The sequence below is a fragment of the Macrobrachium nipponense genome, chromosome 39 (assembly GCF_015104395.2).
Source record: "Macrobrachium nipponense isolate FS-2020 chromosome 39, ASM1510439v2, whole genome shotgun sequence".
In the NCBI taxonomy this organism is placed as follows: Eukaryota; Metazoa; Arthropoda; class Malacostraca; order Decapoda; family Palaemonidae; genus Macrobrachium; species Macrobrachium nipponense.
The window spans coordinates 49,641,652-49,662,453 of NC_061099.1; the positions used below are offsets into that span (position 1 = coordinate 49,641,652).

The 20,802-nt window shown below is 46.1% G+C and overlaps 1 protein-coding gene across 2 annotated transcripts in view; it reads left to right on the top strand.

Annotated features, from left to right (window-relative positions):
- LOC135210332 (uncharacterized) overlaps positions 1-20,802 on the top strand; it is a 109,657-nt gene that overhangs the window by 61,410 nt on the left and 27,445 nt on the right. Inside the window, exons 2-3 of one of the 2 annotated variants that reach the window (XM_064243220.1) lie at positions 13,182-13,268; positions 13,817-13,926. In XM_064243220.1, coding sequence (XP_064099290.1) covers positions 13,182-13,268; positions 13,817-13,926 — 197 coding nt within the window. The remainder of the gene's footprint in view (positions 1-13,181; positions 13,269-13,816; positions 13,927-20,802) is intronic. The other variant, XM_064243221.1, reaches the window with a different exon arrangement.

A 20,802-nucleotide genomic window follows, 5' to 3' on the forward strand; every position in this document is an offset into this window, starting at 1 on the left:
ATCCCTTTTTGGTTTTTCTCTGGTAATGTTAGCAATATTTACCTTAGAAATATGAACTAAAAGGATATTTCACTGGGCGACACAGGCCCTTGCCCAGAAATAGATTTTTCCTTCGTCAAAATCCCTTTATTATGCATGTCAAGTATATGGTAGTGCTTCTAAAGCCCTATTAACAAAAGTGGATGTCATACATAACATGGGTATTAGACTATGCACTGGAGCCTACAGAACTTCCCCCGTGGAAAGTCTGTATGTAGAAGCAGGAATAGATCCCCTGAAAGTACGAAGAAGAGAAATAGGATTAAAATATATAGCTAAAATAGATAACCTTAATGATAATCCAAACACTAAATATATGAAATACATAACAGATAATTATGACAATAAACCAAGAGCCTCTAAATCATTGGAGAATAGACTAAAACCTGATATAGAACATCTAAAATTAGGAAAAAGTAGTATATAAAAAATAACTACTCCTAGAATACCTCCGTAGAGACATGCTAAAATAGAAATCTGTGAAAAATCATTTAGTGATTAGGTAACAGATGCACAATTAAGGAGTGAATTTCTGTCACACCAGGAAAAACAAACAGTTCATTAGTATTTATACAGATGGTTCCAAGTCGAAGGAGGGTGTAGGCTATGCTGTAGTAACAAAAAATATAAAAATAAGGGAAAAAATTCCAATGATATGCTCGATATTCACTGGAGAGATAAATGCTATATTAGAGGCTATAAAACATACCTTTATGGTGGGAAAGGCAAATGATACGTTTGTAGTATACACGGATTCTTACAGTGCTTTAGAAGCGCTAAACAATACACAATTTCTCATCCCGTAATTGAAGAAATAAGGGAGTGGATAGATATAATAGTAAAACAGAAATCTATAAATATAAAACTATGTTGAGTCCCTTCCCATGTTGGCATAAAGGGTAATGAAGAGGTGGATAAAGAAGCCAAAAAGGGAGTAAAAAAGGAGTCTATCAAAAAAGTACAAATACCTTACAAGGACATTGAAACAACAATAAATCAATACTGTCAATCAAAATGGGAAAGAGATTGGCTAGAATTAAATAATAAATTAAAGCATATTAAATTATCTGTAAAATCTTGGAATAGACAACAATGTCAAAGAAGGGAAGATGTCATATTAACAAGATTAAGAATAGGACATACATACTCAACATACAAATACTTGATGTTGCAAGGCAAGGAAAGATAGGTCCCTTACTGTGACCATTGTCATACTCTGGTCACAGTCCGTCATCTGCTAACTGAATGCCATAAATGTGAAAGAAAACGAAGATCCAACAACATATAATATACCGCTTGAAGAACTATTGGAAGAAAATGCCCCACTTCAAAATATAGTAAATTATCTCCACGAAATAAACCTGCTTTATTTGATATAACACATCGTATAATTTCATAAAGTTATACAGTAAGTGCTGAATGTCCTTTGCTGCCCCAGTGCTTGGTGTTACACCTAAACTTTATAAAACCAACCAACCAACCAACCTCACTTAACACCCGGTCCACCTTCAGACGTACGTTCCTGGTTTGGCCAGGGATGTAGCGCTTCGGGAAGAAGTCAAGTCCATGCTGAGCAAGGGAGCTGTGGAGGTCGTAAGAGATCAGTCGCCGGGCTTTTACAGCCTACTCTTCCTAGTGGAGAAGTCATTGGGGGCCTGGCGACTGGTGATAGATCTCTCTCCCTTGAACCGATTCGTTCGCCAGACTCGGTTCACAATGGAGACGGCACCCTCAGTGCTTGACTCCACCAGAGAGAACGACTTCATGCTTTCGGTAGACTTGAAGGATGCATATTTCCAAATACCCATCCATCAGTCCTCAAGTAAGTACCTCCGCTTCATCCTCGACGGGACGGTGTACCAATTCAGGGCACTTTGTTTTGGTCTCTCTGCTGCCCTACAGGTGTTTACGCGAGTGTTCACTCTGGTGTCGGCTTGGGCCCATTCGGTCGGGATACGTCTCTTGAGGTATCTCGATGATTGGCTGGTCCTGGCGAGCTCTTGCTCGCAGTTGCTGCAGGACAGGGATCGACTTCTCGACTTTGCCACTATCTGGGGATCGTGCTGAACTTTGAGAAGTCAGATCTCGACCCCAAGCAGAGGATGAAGTACCTGAGTATGATGCTGACCCCAAGCAGAGGATGAAGTACCTGAGTATGCTGATCGACACAGTAGCAGCACAAGTCTTCCCCGCAGGCTCACGGATCAGCAGGTTCAGGGAGGCAGCCAGACGGTTCCTGTCTCGACGGGAACAGTCAGCTCAGCAGTGGCAGGTCGTGATTGGTCACCTGTCGTCACTGGAGAAGTTAGTCTCTCACGGGCGTACACCTGCGGTCTCTCCAGTGGAGACTAAAGGAGTGTTGGTCACAGGCACGAGATCCGCAGTCCTTCCTTGTTCCTCTCACGGAGGAAGTGAGGGAGGACCTGGCCTGGTGGCTAGACGACAGGAACCTCGTAATAGGAGTGCTCCTGCACACTCCCCCTCCGGAGATGTTGCTGTTCTCAGACGCATCGACCGAGGGTTGGGGCGCACACCTGGAAGAGTTGCTGGTTGCAGGCACCTTCACATCAACGTCCTGGAACTCAAAGCTGCGTTCCTCGCACTCCAAGAGTTCCGGGAATAAGTGATGGGAGACACTGTGGTGTAGATGAGCGACAGCACCACGGTAGTGGCATACGTCAACAAACGGGGACCTAGTGTCCTTCCCGTTGCACCAGTTGATGATGCAGGTGCACAAGTGGGCCGTAGCTCACTCGGTAGAGCTGTCAGCCAGATACATTCCAGGCAAGAGGAATGTGGTAGCAGACAAGCTCAGCCGCCGGAATCAGGTGATTGGTACCAAATGGTTGCTTCACCCAGACGTGGCGGAAAGGTTTTCCAACCTGTGGGGGTGTCCAGTTGTGGATCTGTTCGCCACCCAGTACAACATAAAACTCGAGGTTTTCTTCTCCGTCGTGCCGGACCCATGGACAGCTGCAAAGAACACGTTCCAGCACCCGTGGGACAATCTCCTAGTCTACGCCTTTCCCCCGTTCTGTCTGATTCGCAAGGTGATCAGCAGAGTGCTGGTCACCAGCAATCTTGGGATGATTCTGGTGGCACCAAAATGGCCTCAGGCCATTTGGTATCCGGACCTGCTGGCTCTTATCTCCGAGGCACCGTGAGAGATTCCCCCCTGGCACAATCTCCTGTGCCAAACACAAGTGGAACGGTACCACTGTGCAGTTCGGTCCCTGTGTCTTCACGGTTGGCGGTTATCCACCATCTCTTGCGAGTGAGAGGCTTTTCTCGCTGAGCAGCAAGAGAGATGGCAGGGTGCCTCAGACAGTCCTCTGCAGCAGTGTACCAGGGGAAGTGGTCCGTCTTCTGTGGTTGGTGTCGTGGACGGGGTCTCTCTCCACTCAGATCCACTCTTCAGCAGGTAGCGGATTTCCTCGTCTTTCTTCGCCAAGAGAAGCTCCTCTCCGTCTCCACAGTTATAGGCTACAGAACTGCCCTGGCCCTAGTCCTTAAACTGCAAGGAATCGATCTTTCCACCTCAGTGGAAATTTCACTCCTAATGAAGAGCTTCGAGAGGTCTTGCCCACCCAGGGAACTCAGGCCCCCGGGGTGGGATGTAACTCTCGTACTTAGAAGTTTGACTCTCAGACCCTTCGAGCCTCTCCGAGAGTCATCAGACAGGGATCTGACCCTCTAGACCGTCTTTCTGCTGGCCCTGGCATCGGCGAAGAGAGTAGGAGAACTTCACAGTCTTTCCTTTGATGTTAAGCACTCGAGGGGGTGGGGATCGGTGACGCTCGATTTCGTCCCGAACTTCGTAGCGAAGACTCAGAACCCTTCGGTCCCTGACAACAGGTTCGAGTCCTTCACGATCCCCTCCCTGAAAGACTTCACCAACGATGATGCGGATGAGATGCTGCTTTGTCCTGTGAGGGTGCTACGGCGCTATCTGAAGGGAACTCGTCACTTCGGGCCTGAGTGTCTACGCCTCTTCGTTAGCACCGGGATTACCAAGAAGTGTCCAAGAACACTATTTCTTTCTGGCTTCATGAAGTAATCCGGAAGGCGTACGCTTCAGACGGGAGTGCCGACACCAGTACCCTTCATCCGTGAGCCCACGAAGTCAGAGGTATTGGTGCATTCCGCAAGAACTTGTCCATGGCACAGGTACTGAAGGCAGGGGTTTAGGCCAACCAGACCACCTTCACCTCCTTCTACCTTGGGATATTGCCCACAGGTCCTTGGACACTTTTTCCTTGTGACCCGTGGTGGCTGCTCAACAAGTTGTGCAGCTTACCCAGCTCCCTTACCGGACAAGATAGCATCTCATCCTTGTGAGACTGCATGAATGGAAGAGTGAATGAGAGAGTGACTGGCTTCTCTTCCTCCACTTTTCTTCCCTCTCCCTGCGGGCAGAGGGTGGTGGTCGTCACCACGCTGGACAGGATGATCGATGCAGGTAAGCTACGTAACCGAGCTCCATTCCATCCCTTTCACTAGGAATGGAAGCGTTTATCCACCACTTCCTTAACAAGGGGGGAAGTGGACGACAGCAAGAGAGAACCCAAGATTTTATATTTGCTCTTGCGTAGGAACTAGTTCTTGCTTGCTGTTCATAAGAGGCACCCTTGCCTCCCTCTTATGAATTTGGTCCAGAGGTCTGACCACTGATCCTGCAGTGCACACTCCGATCAGTTGGACAGAGGCTAGGATCCCTCCCTCTGCTCTTACGACCAAGGAGGGAACCAAGGTCGGACGAACACCAGTCTGTTCACAAGACTCAGATTCCACCCACCAAGAAGTGAGTCTTCCCTATGTAAAGGACCGAGGGTTTGTATTACGTGTCGGAACAAATCACAATTTTGAAGTAAATTGTATTTTTTTACATGAAAACTTACCCAGCAGATATATACTTAGCTATAGACTCGGTCGTCCCGACAGAATTTCAAAACTCGCGGCACACGCGACAGGTAGGTCAGGTGATCCACCATTCCCTCTGCTGGGTGGCGGGGTCTGGAACCATTCCCGTTTTCTAAGCCATAATTTCTCTGTCGGTTGAACGGACAACACCTATTGTTCGTTCCTCCATCTTGGATTTCTACTCGTTTGCCGAGAATTTGGATTGGTTTTTTGGTGACGTATTCTGTTTTTTCTCTGGCTTGGCATACGCTTATTGTGGACTGTTTTTCGACTTTGGTTTTGACTACTCTTTCACGATGTCTGACGCTAAGGCTTCACCTATGTTTAGAGTTTGTAGTAGGGAAGGTTGCAAGGTTAGGCTGCCAAAATCGGCAGTAGATCCTCATAGTATTTGCGCTAAATGCAGAGAGAATGAATGTTCTTTTAATAATTACCTGTGTGAGGGGGCCGTCTGGACCGGTTCCTCATTGCTCCTAGGCCTAGACCGCTTCCAAACTCCCAGGACCAGGGGAGGAGGAATGTCGAAAGCCGCAGGGAGGATGCAGAACATTCCCAACGGTCAGGCGTCCCTTCGGCAGATCCTGTTGTAAAGTCCCAGGCTGCCTCGGATTGCCGCAGAAAAGGCGTCCTAAGGGAGTGTTTTTCGGCCTCAGACTCTTCCTCTCCTAAACGAGGATGGAGTTCGGCCTCTCTTTCGCGCCCTTTGAAGAGAGCCTGGAAGGTGCCTAAAGGAGACGCGGCTGATTCCAGCCCAGAGCGTTTTTCCCGAGAATTGGCCTTCGGTACCTAAGAAGACAAGACAAGAGGAGCCCTCTCTTCAGGATCCTACGAAGAAGTTTTTGATTAATCTGCAAGAGCAGTTAGCTTCTTTAGTAGGCTCATTTGCTAAGGACTCGACAAGGAGGAAAGATGTTTCGCTCCCTGTTAAGAGTTCCGCTAAGCGCCCCTCTTCGTATAGGAGAGAACCCTCACAATCTCCAGGGCGTTTATCGCCATCGTCGAGAGACTCGTCCGATAGGAGTTGTTCTCCTGAGAGGAGAGTTCTTTCGCCCTATAGGCTTTCTTCTCCAAAGCGCCTTATGACGGGTAAGGCTTTGAATCCTGGTAGACAGGAAAGATCGTAGCCTGCTTTCCTCCTAGAGGACCGCCGCGAATCGAGCAGAAGTCTCGATCGGTTTAGGTTCAAGGAACCGGAAGATAGACAAAACCGATTTAAGTATCAGGATCCTTTGGGTCTGCAGGACCAGGAGCCAGGCAGGCGCAAAGAGGCAGCGAGACGCAAGAAAGGGCGTCAAGAGCCTCTCAGACCACAGGATTCAGGACGTCAGGAGTCTGCTAGAAGGCAGGAATCAGGACGCCATGAGTCAGGGCGCCAGGAGTCAGGACGCCAGGAGTCAGGGCGCCAGGAGTCAGGGCGCCAGGAGTCAGGGCGCCAGGAGTCAGGGCGCCAGGAGTCAGGGCGCCAGGAGTCAGGACGCCAGGAGGCAGGACGCCAGGAGTACGTTAGGCGTCAAGAGTTAGGGCGCCAAGAGCCTGTTAAGCGTCAGGAATCAGGACGCGGGGATTTTTTCAAGCGCCCTGAATCAGGGCGCCAGGAGCCTATCAAGCGCCGCGAGCCTGGCGAACCGCAAGAGCCTAGACAACAAGAGTCTAGTAGGCGCAAGAGTGTTTCGGACAGACAGGAGCCTCACTCTTCGTTTAGAAGTTCGAACGTTCAGCGCTCCCCTTCTCGGGAAAGGAGTTCTTCTCCCGGGAAGAGCCAGATCACTCCCAAACGGTCTCCTTCGGTGGATCCGTTGGAACAGGTATCGGAAGAGGAGGAGCCCGTAGATGTAGCAGTTTCTGACTACAAGAGGCTTTCCCTTTTGCTGCTAAAGGAGTTCGGAGACTCCCTTCATCCTGCTGACCCTCCTTCACCAGGATCTTTGATGTCGAGCACAAAAGCTCACAAGTCGTCTTCCTTCGTCAAGATGCGCCCTGCTCTTTGTATGAAAAAGGCCTTAAAGACCTTTTCAGAGTGGTTGACTTCCAGAAGGGAAGCGGGCAAAACAGTTTTTTCCTGCCCTCCTTCCAAGTTAACAGGTAAACCAGGAAGGTGGTACGAGACCAAGGAACCTATGGGGTTAGGCCTCCCTTCATCCGCAGATGCGGATTTCGCTTCCTTAGTGGACTCTTCCAGGAGGAAGTCTTTGCTTTCTGCTAAGGCAACATGGGGCATGTGTGAGCTAGACCACCTTCTAAAGGGCCTCTTTAAGACCCTGGAAGTCTTCAAACTTCATGGACTGGGCTTTGGGAGCGTTAGCTAAGAGAGCTCAGGGACACTGACTTTGTCTCCATGGAGGAACTTTCAAGCGTCCTGGCTTGCTTGGACAGAGCGGTTATGGACGGTTCCGTAGAAGTTGCCTCTCTTTTCGGAACGGGAGTCTTAAAGAAGAGATCGGTCTTTAGCTCTTTTCTAGCAAGAGCCGTATCACCTTTACAAAGAACATCTCTTCTTTTTGCACCGTTATCCCCGCATCTGTTTCCACAGGAGACTGTTAAAGAGGTTGCTAAATCTCTTACGGAGAAGGCAACTCAGGATCTCCTCACTCACTCAGCCAAGAAGTTAGGCCGGTCCGTGCCTATCGAGAAAAAAGAGAGACCCTCTTTTGTACAGCCCTTTCGAGGTGCCTCCTCTTCTAGGACCCCTCTTAGAGGTCGCAGACCAGATAGAAGGAGTAGACCATCTAGAAGGTCCTTCGGGAAGTCTAGATGAGCAGGGAGTCCTCCAGACGAAAGTAGCGCGACAGACTACTCCACTTTGCAAAAGTCTGGGCGCAGAAGGGAGCGGACTCTTGGTCCCTCTCGATCCTGAAAAAAGGATACTTGATCCCTTCCAGGGAAAAAAAATCCTCCCTTGACGACAACATCCAAGGGAGTTGACTGCAAGATACTCGGATCCGGTCCGAAAGCTTGCTATTTTGCAAGCAGTGGAACAGATGATTTTCAAGGGAGCGGTAGAACTGGTTCAAGATCTCCAGTCTCCAGGATTTTACAATCGGCTATTCCTGGTACCGAAAGCATCGGGGGGATGGAGACCGGTTCTAGACGTCAGTGCCCTGAATTTCTTTGTCTTGAAGAAGAAATTTTCGATGGAGACGTCTTCCTCTGTTCTGTCTGCTCTTCGTCCAAGGGGCTGGATGGTGTCCCTGGACCTTCAGGATGCGTATTTCCATGTGCCAATTCATCCGGCAGCAAGGAAATATCGAGATTCATGTTCCAAGGGAAAGTATTCCAGTTCCGAGCGATGTGTTTCGGACTTTCGACTGCCCTCAAGTCTTCACGGACATCATGAAGAATGTAGCTTATTGGCTACATCTGGAAGGGATCAGGATCTCTTTATATCTGGACGATTGGCTAATAAGAGCCCAATCGGAGAAAAAATGTCTGGAGGACCTTTTATTTACTCTAAATTTGACAAAGTCCCTAGGACTTTTAGTCAATCGCGAGAAATCCATGCTGACTCCCCAGCAGAGTATTGTCTATCTGGGGATTCAGATGGATTCTCGGGATTTTCTAGCGTATCCTTCGCAGGAAAAGGAGAGAACGCTGCTTAGAAAAAGGTGGCAGTCTTCTTAAGGAAAGAACATTGTTCCGCGAGGGAATGGATGAGCTTACTGGGGACCCTCTCCTCGATGGAACAGTTCGTTTCCTTAGGAAGACTACACCTACGACCCCTTCAATTTTATCTGAAGGAGAAATGGGATTGGAAGTCCAACAATCTGGGAGAAACATTTCCAATCTCGAAAGGGATCAAGGAGAATATCCGCTGGTGGTTAGATCCACAGAAACTAAGCAAGGGAATCTCCCTTCGCTTACAGAACCCTCGCCTAGCGTTATTTGCAGACGCCTCAGATTCAGGGTGGGGAGCGACCCTAGGTTCGGAAGAAGTGTCAGCACTTGGGAAGGAGAACAAGTGTCCTGGCTCATAAACAAAAAAGAAACTAACAGCCATTCATCTAGCTTTAGTTCATTTCGAGGAACAGGTCTCAGGTCTGGGGATTCAGATTCACTCGGACAACACAACAGCCCTCGCTTATATAAAGAAACAAGGGGGGACGCATTCCTTTTCCCTGTACGAATCAGCAAAGGATCTGCTGATTTGGGCTCAGGAAAGGAAGATCTCTCTTCTCACAAGGTTTGTGCAGGGAGAGAAAAATGTCCGGGCAGATCTGTTGAGCAGAAAAGAACAAGTCCTACCCACGGAATGGACCCTCAATCCTCAGATTTGCCAGCAACTATGGCACCTGTGGGGAAGGCCCAATATAGACCTGTTCGCGACCAACAGGAATCACAGATTAGAGAACTATTGCTCCCCGATCTCGGATCCACAAGCAGTAGCAGTAGACAGCTTTCTGCTAGATTGGACGGGCTTGGATGCATACGCATTCCCTCCTTTCAAGATAGTAGGGGAAGTATTGAGGAAGTTCGCTTGCTCGGAAGGAACAAGAATGACCCTCATCGCTCCGCCTTTCCTGGCCAGCGTTCTGCGATTGGTTCACAGGCGGTGCTGGAGTGGTTAGTAGATTTTCCAAGATCGCTTCCACTGAGGAACGATCTTCTCAAACAACCCCACTTCGACAGGTTTCACAAAAACAATCCCCGCTCTAAGTCTGACCGCCTTCAGACTGTCGAAGGACTTGTCAGAGCAAGGGGCTTTTCACGAGAAGTGGCGAAGGCTATTGCAAGAGCCAGAAGAGTCTCCACCTCTAAAGTATATCAGTTGAAGTGGGAGTTGTTTAGAAGATGGTGTAAGGGGAAGAAAATATCCTCTTCCAGTACCTCTGTAACTGAAATCGCAGATTTTCTCCTATATCTGAGAAAAGACTGTAACCTGGCAGTATCAACAGTGAAGGGTTACAGAAGTATGCTGGCCTCAGTCTTTCGACATAGAGGAATAGATCTGACCAGTAATAAAGATCTACATGACCTTATAAGGTCTTTCGAAACCACGAAAGACCATGTAATCAAGAAACCTAGCTGGAACTTGGATGTGGTCCTCAAGTTCCTAATGTCGGAAAAATTTGTACCGTCTCACGCAGCTTCTTTTAGAGACTTAACGAGAAAGTCATTATCCTCTTTGCGTTAGCAACAGCTAAGAGAATTAGCGAGTTGCAAGCTTTGGAAGGTAAAGTGGGTTTTAAGAAGGATTCAGCGATTTGCTCCTTTAAACCATTTTTTCTAGCAAAAAATGAAAATCCCTCAAAGCCTTGGCCAAGAAGCTTTGAGAGGATAAGAGGACTATCTTCATTAACAGGAAAGAGAACTAAGAAAGGACTTTGTGTCCAGTCAGGGCACTCAAGTTCTACCTGGAGAAGAAAAAGTTGCTGGGAGGTACAGAAGAAAGTCTTTGGTGCTCTGTAAGAGATCCAAAAAGATCTCTTACAGAGATCTTTTTGGCCCTTACATTCTTCATAAAGGATGTAATAAGGGAAGCTCACCTTAAGTGCGATGAAGAGCACCTCAAGGTTCTCAGAGTAAGAGCTCATGAAGTGAGAGCCATAGCTACGTCAATGGCATTTCACAAAACATGGTCTCTGCAGGCACTTATAGAGTCTACGTTTTGGAGATGTAATTCTGTGTTTGCCTCGAATTACCTAAGAGACGTTAAAATCTCGTACGAAAAGTGCTTTGCTCTGGGAGCATATGTTTCGGCGAATTCAGTGCTGGGAGAAGGGGCTGAGGCTAATCCTTCCTAATTTACTTTAGTGTTTAAATTATCTTTTATTGGTGGTTGATTTATTGGTTAATTGTCAGAGGGAATAGGGAACCCTCTTGCAATTCATAGATTATAACAGTACTAACATGGTCAGGTGATCGGGATTGGCTTCAGTGCTCCTTGTGATTATTTTTAGTAACCTTAACTCTGTCATGTAAGAGGGCGAGTCTCCAATTTGATATGACAAAAGGTCAAGGCTCTACCATGTAAGTGGGTCAGCCCCCATTGGTACGATCCAGAATAGGCTCTGTCGCGTAAGCGGGCTAGCCCCCATTGACACGATCCAAAGAGTTATTCAACCATAAGTTCATTCCTCGTTGAAACTCTTGAGGCAGGCAGACTCATCGACAGTAGTCATGAAGTCTTCAGCCCAATCAGGTAGGAACCATGGATTATTTTATCCAAGAACATAGGTTGTTTTTTCCCTGTTTTTTAATGTATTTAGTTTAAGTATTATTTTGTTTTTAGCTGTCTCTTGCCCGCCACCAAGGGTGCCAATCAGCTAAGTATATATCTGCTGGGTAAGTTTTCATGTACAAAAATGATATTGTTGAGATACAATAAAGTTTTGTACATACTTACCTGGCAGATATATACGATTAAGGGCCCACCCATCCTCCCCTCAGGAGACAGGTGGAAGAGAAATTATGGCTTAGAAAACGGGAATGAGTTCCAGACCCCGCCACCCAGCGGCGGGAATGGTGGATCACCTGACCTACCTGTCGCGTCGTGCCTGCGAGTTTTGAAATTCTGTCAGGGCACGACCGAGTCTATAGCTAAGTATATATCTGCCAGGTAAGTATGTACAAAACTTTATTGTATCTTAACAATATCATTTTTCCTAACTATACAAACCTGAGGTCCTTTACACAGTCCCACCTCATGCCACCACTCACTCTGTTCCTGGGCCTAAAGCAAAGTGAATGTTTACCCTCCAGTTGGGCGGGACTCCCGATCATTGAACAAGCAGTTACTACCGAACTTCTTTGTTAGAAAGCTTACAACTGGTCCAGCTGGCGCTAAGTATTTTCCCTATGTAAAGGACCTCAGGTTTGTATAGTTAGGAAAAATACTATTTAGTACTTCAAAATTGTGATTTTACGAAGACCTCACATGCTTATTTTAGTTCATATGGCACTTTCATATATCACGTTATATTGACAAAACTTCAATCTTTTGAATGGTATGCTTGAAGATGTAATTGTATTTTGTTTCACCAAATAAATAGAGTGCGATGGATCCAAGGCAGTGTATCCTCCTAGATATACGTAAATGATTTGTATAGGACACTACTTTTTTTTTTTTATTATTCCTGTCTGTCTATTTGTGTTGCAACGTTTTAAAATGGGATTTCGTACATGGTTTGTGTAAGACACTCCTTTCACTTTCCATTATTGCCATTTATCTATTTGCATTGCAGTATTTTAGAACGTGTTAGTCCAGCTTAAGTTTCTTCTTTTTAACATTATATATCATATACATTCCTTACAACATTTACCCTCATATAGGAGTCATCAAATTGATGTCATCACACATCTTTTCCAAACAATAACACTGCTGGTGGGCAAAATGCCTCTCTGCTTCACTACTATATCAGATGAATGTTGACCATGTAAGTTAATCTGCACCTTATTTCTAAGCAATGGTTCAGTCGTATATTGTTGTAAGATGTACAAATAGGTGGGGAAATGGATGCCTAGTATTTTGGTATTGTATTCCCAGCAAAAGTGACAAGAAAAGGAGAAATAAGTGGCTTGCAGCCACTGATTGTCCAACTCGTGCAAGGCTTAAAGAGAATTAAGATGAAAGAGAGCAATGGGACAGATCACTTCTTAACCTGGCCTTAATTGCTCAGGAGGTATAAGGTAGAGAACTTACTCAGTAAATGAGTATCATTACTGAGTTCAAAAGACCCACAACATAGCCCTGCCATATCCACATTACCATTAAAAGTTTGTCTGCCAACCATTGCTGGGAGCGACGTTCCAATAACATTTTCCCGCCACTACCAACACATGGACAAGTTTTCATCAGTACCTATTTAATTTGTCCTATCTTTCAGTTTGGAGTTGATGTTTATGAAATAATATAGGTTGATCTTAAGAAATAATGTAGGTGCGTCTGCAAACCTTGAACTGCAAACAGGTGGGGTCGACTGTACGTATTGCATACTTGAATTAATGCTTGTCTGGTAAAGAGTAGTATATACTTAAATGGAATGTCACCAGAATGCTGGCAGTTCCAGTAGGCTAAATGTCCAACTTTCTTGTCTCATAAAAATTACCAATTATTTTCCATTCACTTTCCAAATAAAACTGTTACGTATTAGTTATCAGTGTGTTTCAGTATATGCAAGGTTCCATTTATATACTTGGACATCAAAATTTCAAAACTTTCATGTGCTTAAATAGAAGTAATTTTTTAACTTGACCATTTAAATTTTAAGTAAAACATCTTTCCCCAGGGCCATCAAACTAGCTGCACTTTTATGCTTGAAAGACTTGGATGCTCTCAATCCTTTTCCTGAACCTAAAAGACCTACTATATCAAAGTAAGTGCATGTTTGCTCTTTCATTTTATTATAACATTTTCATATAAGTAACTTCCAAGTAATTAGTACATTGCTATAATTTCAACTCATGCGGCACCTGAAATTTTGAAATTGGTGGTAGTGTTTCTATCATTTTAGTGTAGATGACTAGCCCCAGCCACCTTCAACAAAGAATAGGTACAACAAAACTGAAGAGCTCAATTCATCATTTGTATGAGCAACATTATTTTGGAATTCCAATTGCCGTAGGCTTGACATTCACAAACAACAACATGGTAACTTTTCCTCAAATTATTTTCCTGTGAAATCACCAATGGTGTGTAAATCTGAAAAAAATATCCATGACCTTCTTCTCTAACATTATTACTCTTTAATTTACTATAACTAAAGCTATAGTACTTTGTTATGGTATTAGTATATGGTCTGATATTTGTGATAAATTTTGAGATATGTAGTTGCTAGTCTTTTATGTAGTTGCTAGTCTTTTATGTCATTGGTTGATTTAAAATGACTAGTGACCATTGTGACATTCAAATATTTCTTTCCAGTCTAGCTTGGAGGTGTTATCTATATAACAAATGGCTGATAATTGGTACAGTTAAGCTGAAAGTATGCTTGCAGAATATTAGGTATCTGGCTCATAAGCACAATACATCAGGTAAGATTTGTTTATTCCAACTTAGTCATTATACATGTGCCTAATTCTTTTGGTCATAAGTACCATGAAAACAAAAGGTGGAAAGAGTTAGTATTAAGTCTGTGCTTATGTGTCCATCAAGAAAGCAACAATTTGCGTCCAGAAATTCTTAATTGTTTGCAGTTATAAATTTCCAGATTCTCTAATTATTGGGCATACAGTAGAACCTCAGACCTTGACGCTAATCTGTTCCAGTAGAAGCATCGAGATGCAATTCATTCGAAATCTGAATACATTTTTTCCATAAGAAATAACTGAAAATGGATTCATCTGTTCTTGACTAGTACCACTTATTATCCTAACCTTGCCTTTTTGTACTAAATATTGAACATAAATTACCTTAAATAAGTTCATAGTTAAATAACATCATATTAGACACCCTTTTTTTAAATTTTTAAATGTATAATACTGCATAATAAAAAGCTTTATGTCCAATGTGGCCATATTACTGATTGTTGACCTCGCACCATGGGCTAGGCTAGGTACGTATAGTATGTACTGTACTGGGTAGGCACAAAACTTGTTGCTAATAATAAAACATTAAAAAACAAGCCTAATTATTACAGTAAATTAATGAAATATTAACAATAAGATGCTAAATCTGTTGCACAAATAACTCTTTCATACTTTTCTATAATCTTAATTCAAATGTGGTTCTTACCCTTTTCCTCCTCTGCTTGTCTGCAATGGCTGTCTTGGGACCTATGATTGAATCAAAGTACAATAGTACAGAAAGCTACAAAAATTAAGGAAATATTTCTATGCAAGTATGTACTAGCTCTAAACAGTAACAGCAGAGTGAGCTGGCTTTAAACAACAGCGCTAACTAGCGGCGCCTGACCAGAACACTTTTGTTTACAAAAATCATATGGTTCATCTAGTGAAATTCCAGTTTTTGTTCAAGCTCTGATGCAAAATTTACTCTAAATCTGATTGTCACGTTATAATATGGTCGAGGACTGGGGTTCTACAGTATGTATTCTAATTTTGGTACATGTAAATACCGTACCTTGTTACTACTGTAGCAATCTATGTACGTATTATGTAATCTTGCAAAGGGTGCCATGGTAGTAGCAAGGCATTGTTTTCTGCGAATAACTGTTGTGCATTCCAAAGTAAATGTATAATTGTCTCATGTATCTCATGTATGTACTATTTGTATTATTTTGAATTTGTATCCTCTAATTTTGAAGTTATAGTAAATATACTTTGTTCATACATGAACAAACCTTCGGTCTTAACAATAGGATAATTTTTAGCGCCTAGCTGGATCTGGTTAAAAAGCAGATGAAAGCAAGGAATCTTGTGATATTTGGCAACACATGCGTAGCTCGGGTGAGGATTGGTCAAGGACGATGCCGCTACGCCAGTCTTTCTTTTGACCGCCTGGGCGAGAGTCGTGCTAACCTCTCTTTGCCTTTTCCCGGTTCATTGCCCGTTTCGCTTGTGTTTAGTGTGTGTTTGGCTGATATTATGGCTTCTTCTGCTCCTCCTCAGCATCAGCGGTTGTGCTCCGGAGTTCCAGGTTTTCCGTGTTCTCGTTTTCGGGCAGCGACTGACCCTCACATAACATGCAGTAGGTGTCATTCTAATTTTTGAATTTTTGTCCTATCACGAATCCTTGCATGGAATGTCGGGCATGGCGTAGGAGTAGTGGAGGTCATTTTATGGCAAGAGAGAACATCGGAGGGTTTTGACTCTTCCTACCTGGGAAGGTTTTTCACCTTTTCCCGATGTTGCGTCTCCTGCAGTAGTCAACCCCCATAGTAGCGTTGTCCCTGTGTCTCCTTCCTTTTCTTCCATTGATTCGTCGATGGAAGTATCGGGAGGCCACCAGGCTAATGTTTGTAATGTAGCCCCTTCTTCCTCGGGAGTATTTGATTCCCAGGAAGGGTGAGGCTTTTTCATCAATCTCTTCTCTTCCAGAGTCAGAGGCGTCCAAATTGGCGGCGATTTGGAAGACACTTGGGCTAGGGGGTCCCCCGTCCTTAGAGGGATTGCTAGCGCATTTTGTGGAGGCTCGCACTCCCCCTCCCCAGTCTGGCCAGGTCATCCCCCCTCCTCCCGGCCTCGTCGTCTTCCTGGATAGCAGAACTCTGTCATCTTGTAATTCTCCACTAGTGTCTGCTGCTGCTGCTTTGAGTCGGAGTGACGCTGTGGCGTCAGCCCCGTTGATGACGTCACGGGATCCGTCTTTGCGTATTCTTCCACCAGTGCCGTCTGATTCCCCCTAGAACCGAAGGGAAGCCGTGACGTCACAACACCATCGATGACCTCTCCCCCAGTCGTCTCCTCTGATCCGCCTTTCTCAGCCGTGACGTCGTCACTACCTCCCAGTTCGCTACATCTCCCTTTTCTGGCACATCAGTCTGAGGTTATATGCCAGGCAGTGCTTCAGAGGTTGGACTCTGTGTTGGATGTGAAGTTGGCTGCCTTATCGGTTGGGAGGACTGGTAGGAAACGTGCGCATAAAAAACCAGTGCTGTCTTCCTCTCCCTCTTCACCCTCTTCGCCCCGTCGGCATATAAAGCACTGGAAGGCTAAGGACTTTGTTCTTCCTTCGCCTTTGAGGGAGGAACAACGCGGATGTGTTCCTGAGATAGCTGTTGTTTTGGGCAGTGTTAGTGCTCCTTTCCGTGTGCGATCTGCAAGGGATGCTTCGTCCTCTACCTCGAATCTCAAGCATGCGCGTCCCCCCCCCACCACCACCACCACCACCACCGCCACCACCACCATCCGTGCACATCGCAAGCGTTTTGCAACCTCCCCTGCCCGTGCATGTGACGTAAGTGCTCCTTCTTCTCCAAGGCCTATTTGTCACCGTAAGGATCTCAAGGCGCCTGTCAAGAGGTCTAAGGTAGTGAGCACGGAGTTGGTGCAGTAGGAGTGTTTTCCTGCCTCTCTCATTAGTGCTTCCAAGAGTTGGGGTTTCGGGCTGTTTGGCTGCTAACCCTTCCGTTAATTTTGGTGGTGAAGGTGCCTTAGAGGAGCCTACACATCCTTCTCGTCGTCGGTCTCCGTTGCCGGAACAGGAGGGAGACACGCAAGAGTTTTTGTCTTCCTTTTCGGAAGTTGTTGATGTCATTCATGGGATTAACAATTTGGAAAGTAGGACTCGGGCCCAGTCGTCTTACACTCCTTCTTGCTTGGAAACCTTGGTGGGAGCTACTCAGGACCCCAAATCATCTCTTCACTTCCTTTGTCGGGGCACGTTTAGTCAGTCTTGCAGAAGGTTAATGCCTCTGTTTCGGACCAGGACGGGTCGCTTCACTCTTGGGGCTCTGCCAAACTACTACCCCCGCCTCTCACGAGACATAAGAAGTACTATGCTACAAGCTCTGCTTTTTTGTTGTCACGCCATCTTAACCCAGACGTCATTTGCCTGAATCCGGGATTGACTTTGGAACAGGTGAGGTTAGTGGCTCCGTCCTTGTCTCTGCAAGATGCCTCAGCATTGGAATCTACAGCTGCTCCATGTTGCAGACTGTTTCTTGGCTGGACTTCTGGTCTGTGGTTATTGCCAAGATAGCTTCCGACAGGTCCCTGGAAGGGTTGGTGAGTGCCTCCTTGCTTGCCAGTCTGTTGCAGTCCGGGGGCAAGGTGTTTTCATATTTGGCTCACCTCGGTGCTAATTTATGGGCTAATCTTCTTCTGATTAGAAGGGATGAGGCTCTGTCTAGGATGGAGAGATCGCTCGACACCGTGTCCTGTCCAGCAGCAGTCAAGGAGATCGTCGCCTGGTAGGCCGTCAAGGACCTCGAGTTCGGCAGGGCCTTCCCGATAGACTCAGCCTGAGTCAGAAGATCAACGCCCCTTTCACTCTCGTTCCTTTTAAGCCAAGAAGGGGCCCAAGGGGCAGAGGTAAAGGGGGCTGTGGGTAGGTTAGGTGCCTCTCCCTCTCCTGTGCCAACGGGGGAGGGGATGGTTGCCTGGTGGGCGACTGGGCCAAATGGCAGAGGTATTGGGCGGAGAAGTGGCTGGTAGATGTCCTTTGGGTGGGATACCTACTGCCATTCGACTTCTCTCCTCCTCTGTCGGACAAGCCGCAGCTCAGGAAGGCGTATCCTTCAGATTCTCTGAAGTTCTTGGCTCTTCGGGAGGAAGTGCAGAAAATGCTGGGCAAGGATGCGATAGAGGCCTGTGATTGACTTATCCACCTTCAATCACCTCGTCAGGAAGACACGGCTCAAGAAGGAGACCCCACGTTCGGTGTTGGCAGCCGTGAGGGAAGGCGACTTCATGCTGTCAATAGACTTAGAGGACGCATACTTCCAAATCCCAGTTCATCCCACATCCAGGAAGTTCTTTCGCTTCTCTCTTGGGGGCAAGGTCTTCGAGTTCAAAGTCTTGTGCTTTGGGCTGACAACAGCCCCTCGAGTGCTCACAAGGGTCTTCTCTCTCGTCAAGTTGGGCCCATGCTCAGGGGATCCGTTTGCTGAGGTACCTCAACGATTGGTTAGTCTTGGCAGTTTCCAGGGAAAAACTGCTGTAGGACGGGGATCGTCTACTTCGGTTATGTCTGGAACTGGGCATATTAGTCAACCAGGAAAAGTCGAACCTCATACCCACTCAAGGATTCTCTACCTGGGCATGGTCATCGATAAAACAGTGGCAAAAGATTTCCCGTCAGATCAGAGATGGGATAAGTTGCGGGTGGTAGCACGCAACTACCTGTCAAAGTCACATCAGTCAGCTCATCAGTGGCAGGTTCTTCTGGGAGCGTTGTCTTCCCTGGAGAAGCTGGTCCCTCATGGGTGTCTTCATCTTCAGTCTCTGCAATAGACTGGGAGAATTCTAGTCTCCGGCGGGGGACTCTCACCTGTTAATGGTTCCTCTGTCTCTGGATGTGAGAGAAGACCTTCGTTGGTAGTTGGACGACCAGAATCTGTTGAAGGGTGTCCCTCTGCGTTCTCTCCCACCAGACTTCCTTCTGTTTTCAGACGCCTCTCTCGCAGGTTGGGCCACTCATTTAGGAGTCCTCATTGCTTCAGGCATTTGGAGTTTGGAGGATAAGCAGCAACATATCAACATCTTGGAGTTGAAGGCTGCTTTCCTGGGTCTGAAGAAGTTTCGGGGGAAGGTAGAGGGTCATTCTGTCATTCTCATGTCGGAACAAACAGGGAGGCTTGGTTTCACAACAACTTCACGCCTTGACCGTCGAGCTTCACCAGTGGGCGGTCAGCAATTCGGTAGAGCTCTCAGCCAGGTATATCCCAGGGAAACGGAACGTGGTTGCAGACAAACTCAGTCACTGGGATCAGATCCTTCGCGACACGCTTCAACAGGAAGTTGGAGGTGTTCTGTTCATTGGTTCCAGATCCTTTAGCATTGGAAGAGGATGCATTCCAACATCCCTGGGACAACCTGGAGGTGTATGCCTTCCCTCCGTTTTGCTTGATCCATCAGGTTCTGAACAGGCTGATGAGTTCACAGGGTCTCGGGATGACTTTGGTAGCCCCTCTGTGGCCTCAGGCGGAATGGTTCCCAGATCTGGTGTCAGAGGTGCCGAGGGAGATTCCCCCTTGGCGACATTTCCTGTATCAGCCCCATGCAGAAAGGTTCCACCAGTCAGTAGAATTCCTGTCTCTTCACGGTTGGAGTGTATCTCTTCCAAGCGAGAGGCTTTTCTCAGAGATCAGCTGGTCACATGTCCAGCAGTCTTAGAAAGTTGACCTCGGCAGTTTACGAAGGCAAATAGGCGATCTACTGTGATTGGTGTCGTAAACGGGGTTTTTCTCCACTCATGACGACCACTATTCAGCGAATAGCAGACTTTTTAACCTTCCTCAAAGACGAGAAACTGTCATTTTCTGTCATTAGAGGCTAAGGGTGGCCCTGAGTTTGGTGTTACGCCTTAAGGGTATCGACATCTCCTCTTCCTGGGAACTTTCCCTCCTAGTTAAGGGGTTTGAGCAGTCGCATTCTCCTAGAGAGCTCAAGCCTCCGACGTGCGATATCTCCTTGGTTCTTATGAGCCTCACTAAGAATCCATATGAGGCCTTGCGCCGCTCATCTGACAGGAACCTGACATTCAAGACAGTTTTCCTTCTGGCTTTGGCATCTTCCAAGAGGGTAGGAGCGCTCCACGGTCTGAGCTATGAGGTGAAGCACACCAGGGGTTGGGTGTCGATGTCCTTCGAATTCGTCCAGGAATTCGTGGTCAAGACCCAAAATCCCTCGGTGCATGATGACAAGTTCACTTCGTTTTCCATTTCATCACTGACTGACTTTGTGGGTGGTGATGCTCAAGAGCTTTTGTTGTGCCCTGTCCAGGCCCTGCATTGCTATCTTAAAAGGACTCGGTACCTTAGACCAGACTGCCACAGACTTTTTGTTAGCACAGGGGCGTACAAAGAAAGAGGTGTCTAAGAATACTATCTCTTTGGATCAAGTAAAGATAAGCACTCCGGGGTGCTTATCTTTACTTGGTCAAATTGGGGAGTGCTTATCTTTACTTGCTCTATTTAGAAATACCCGATGTTTTAACAATTTGTTTTCAGTTTTCATTGTTATGTCATTGCTTGTTTTTGTTTCTAAACACATAATTAGATACTAATCTTTAACAAGTTGGTTTCTGTGAACTGTTAGTAAAACAGTTTCCTATTTGTACAAAACATAGAGCCTCCAAACATGGACCGTTCTCTATATGAACAAATCATTAAGCCATTGGTGGTTGAAGACCCGCTTCCTGCAATAAACTGGATGAAGCAGAAGAATCTTCTGAGGAAAGAACTAAAATGTCCCTTATGTAAAAGTTTAATGAAGTGGACGAAACGGTCTTCAATTTAAGATAAATATGTCTGGAAGTGCCTAGTCAAAAACTGCGCCAAATACAAG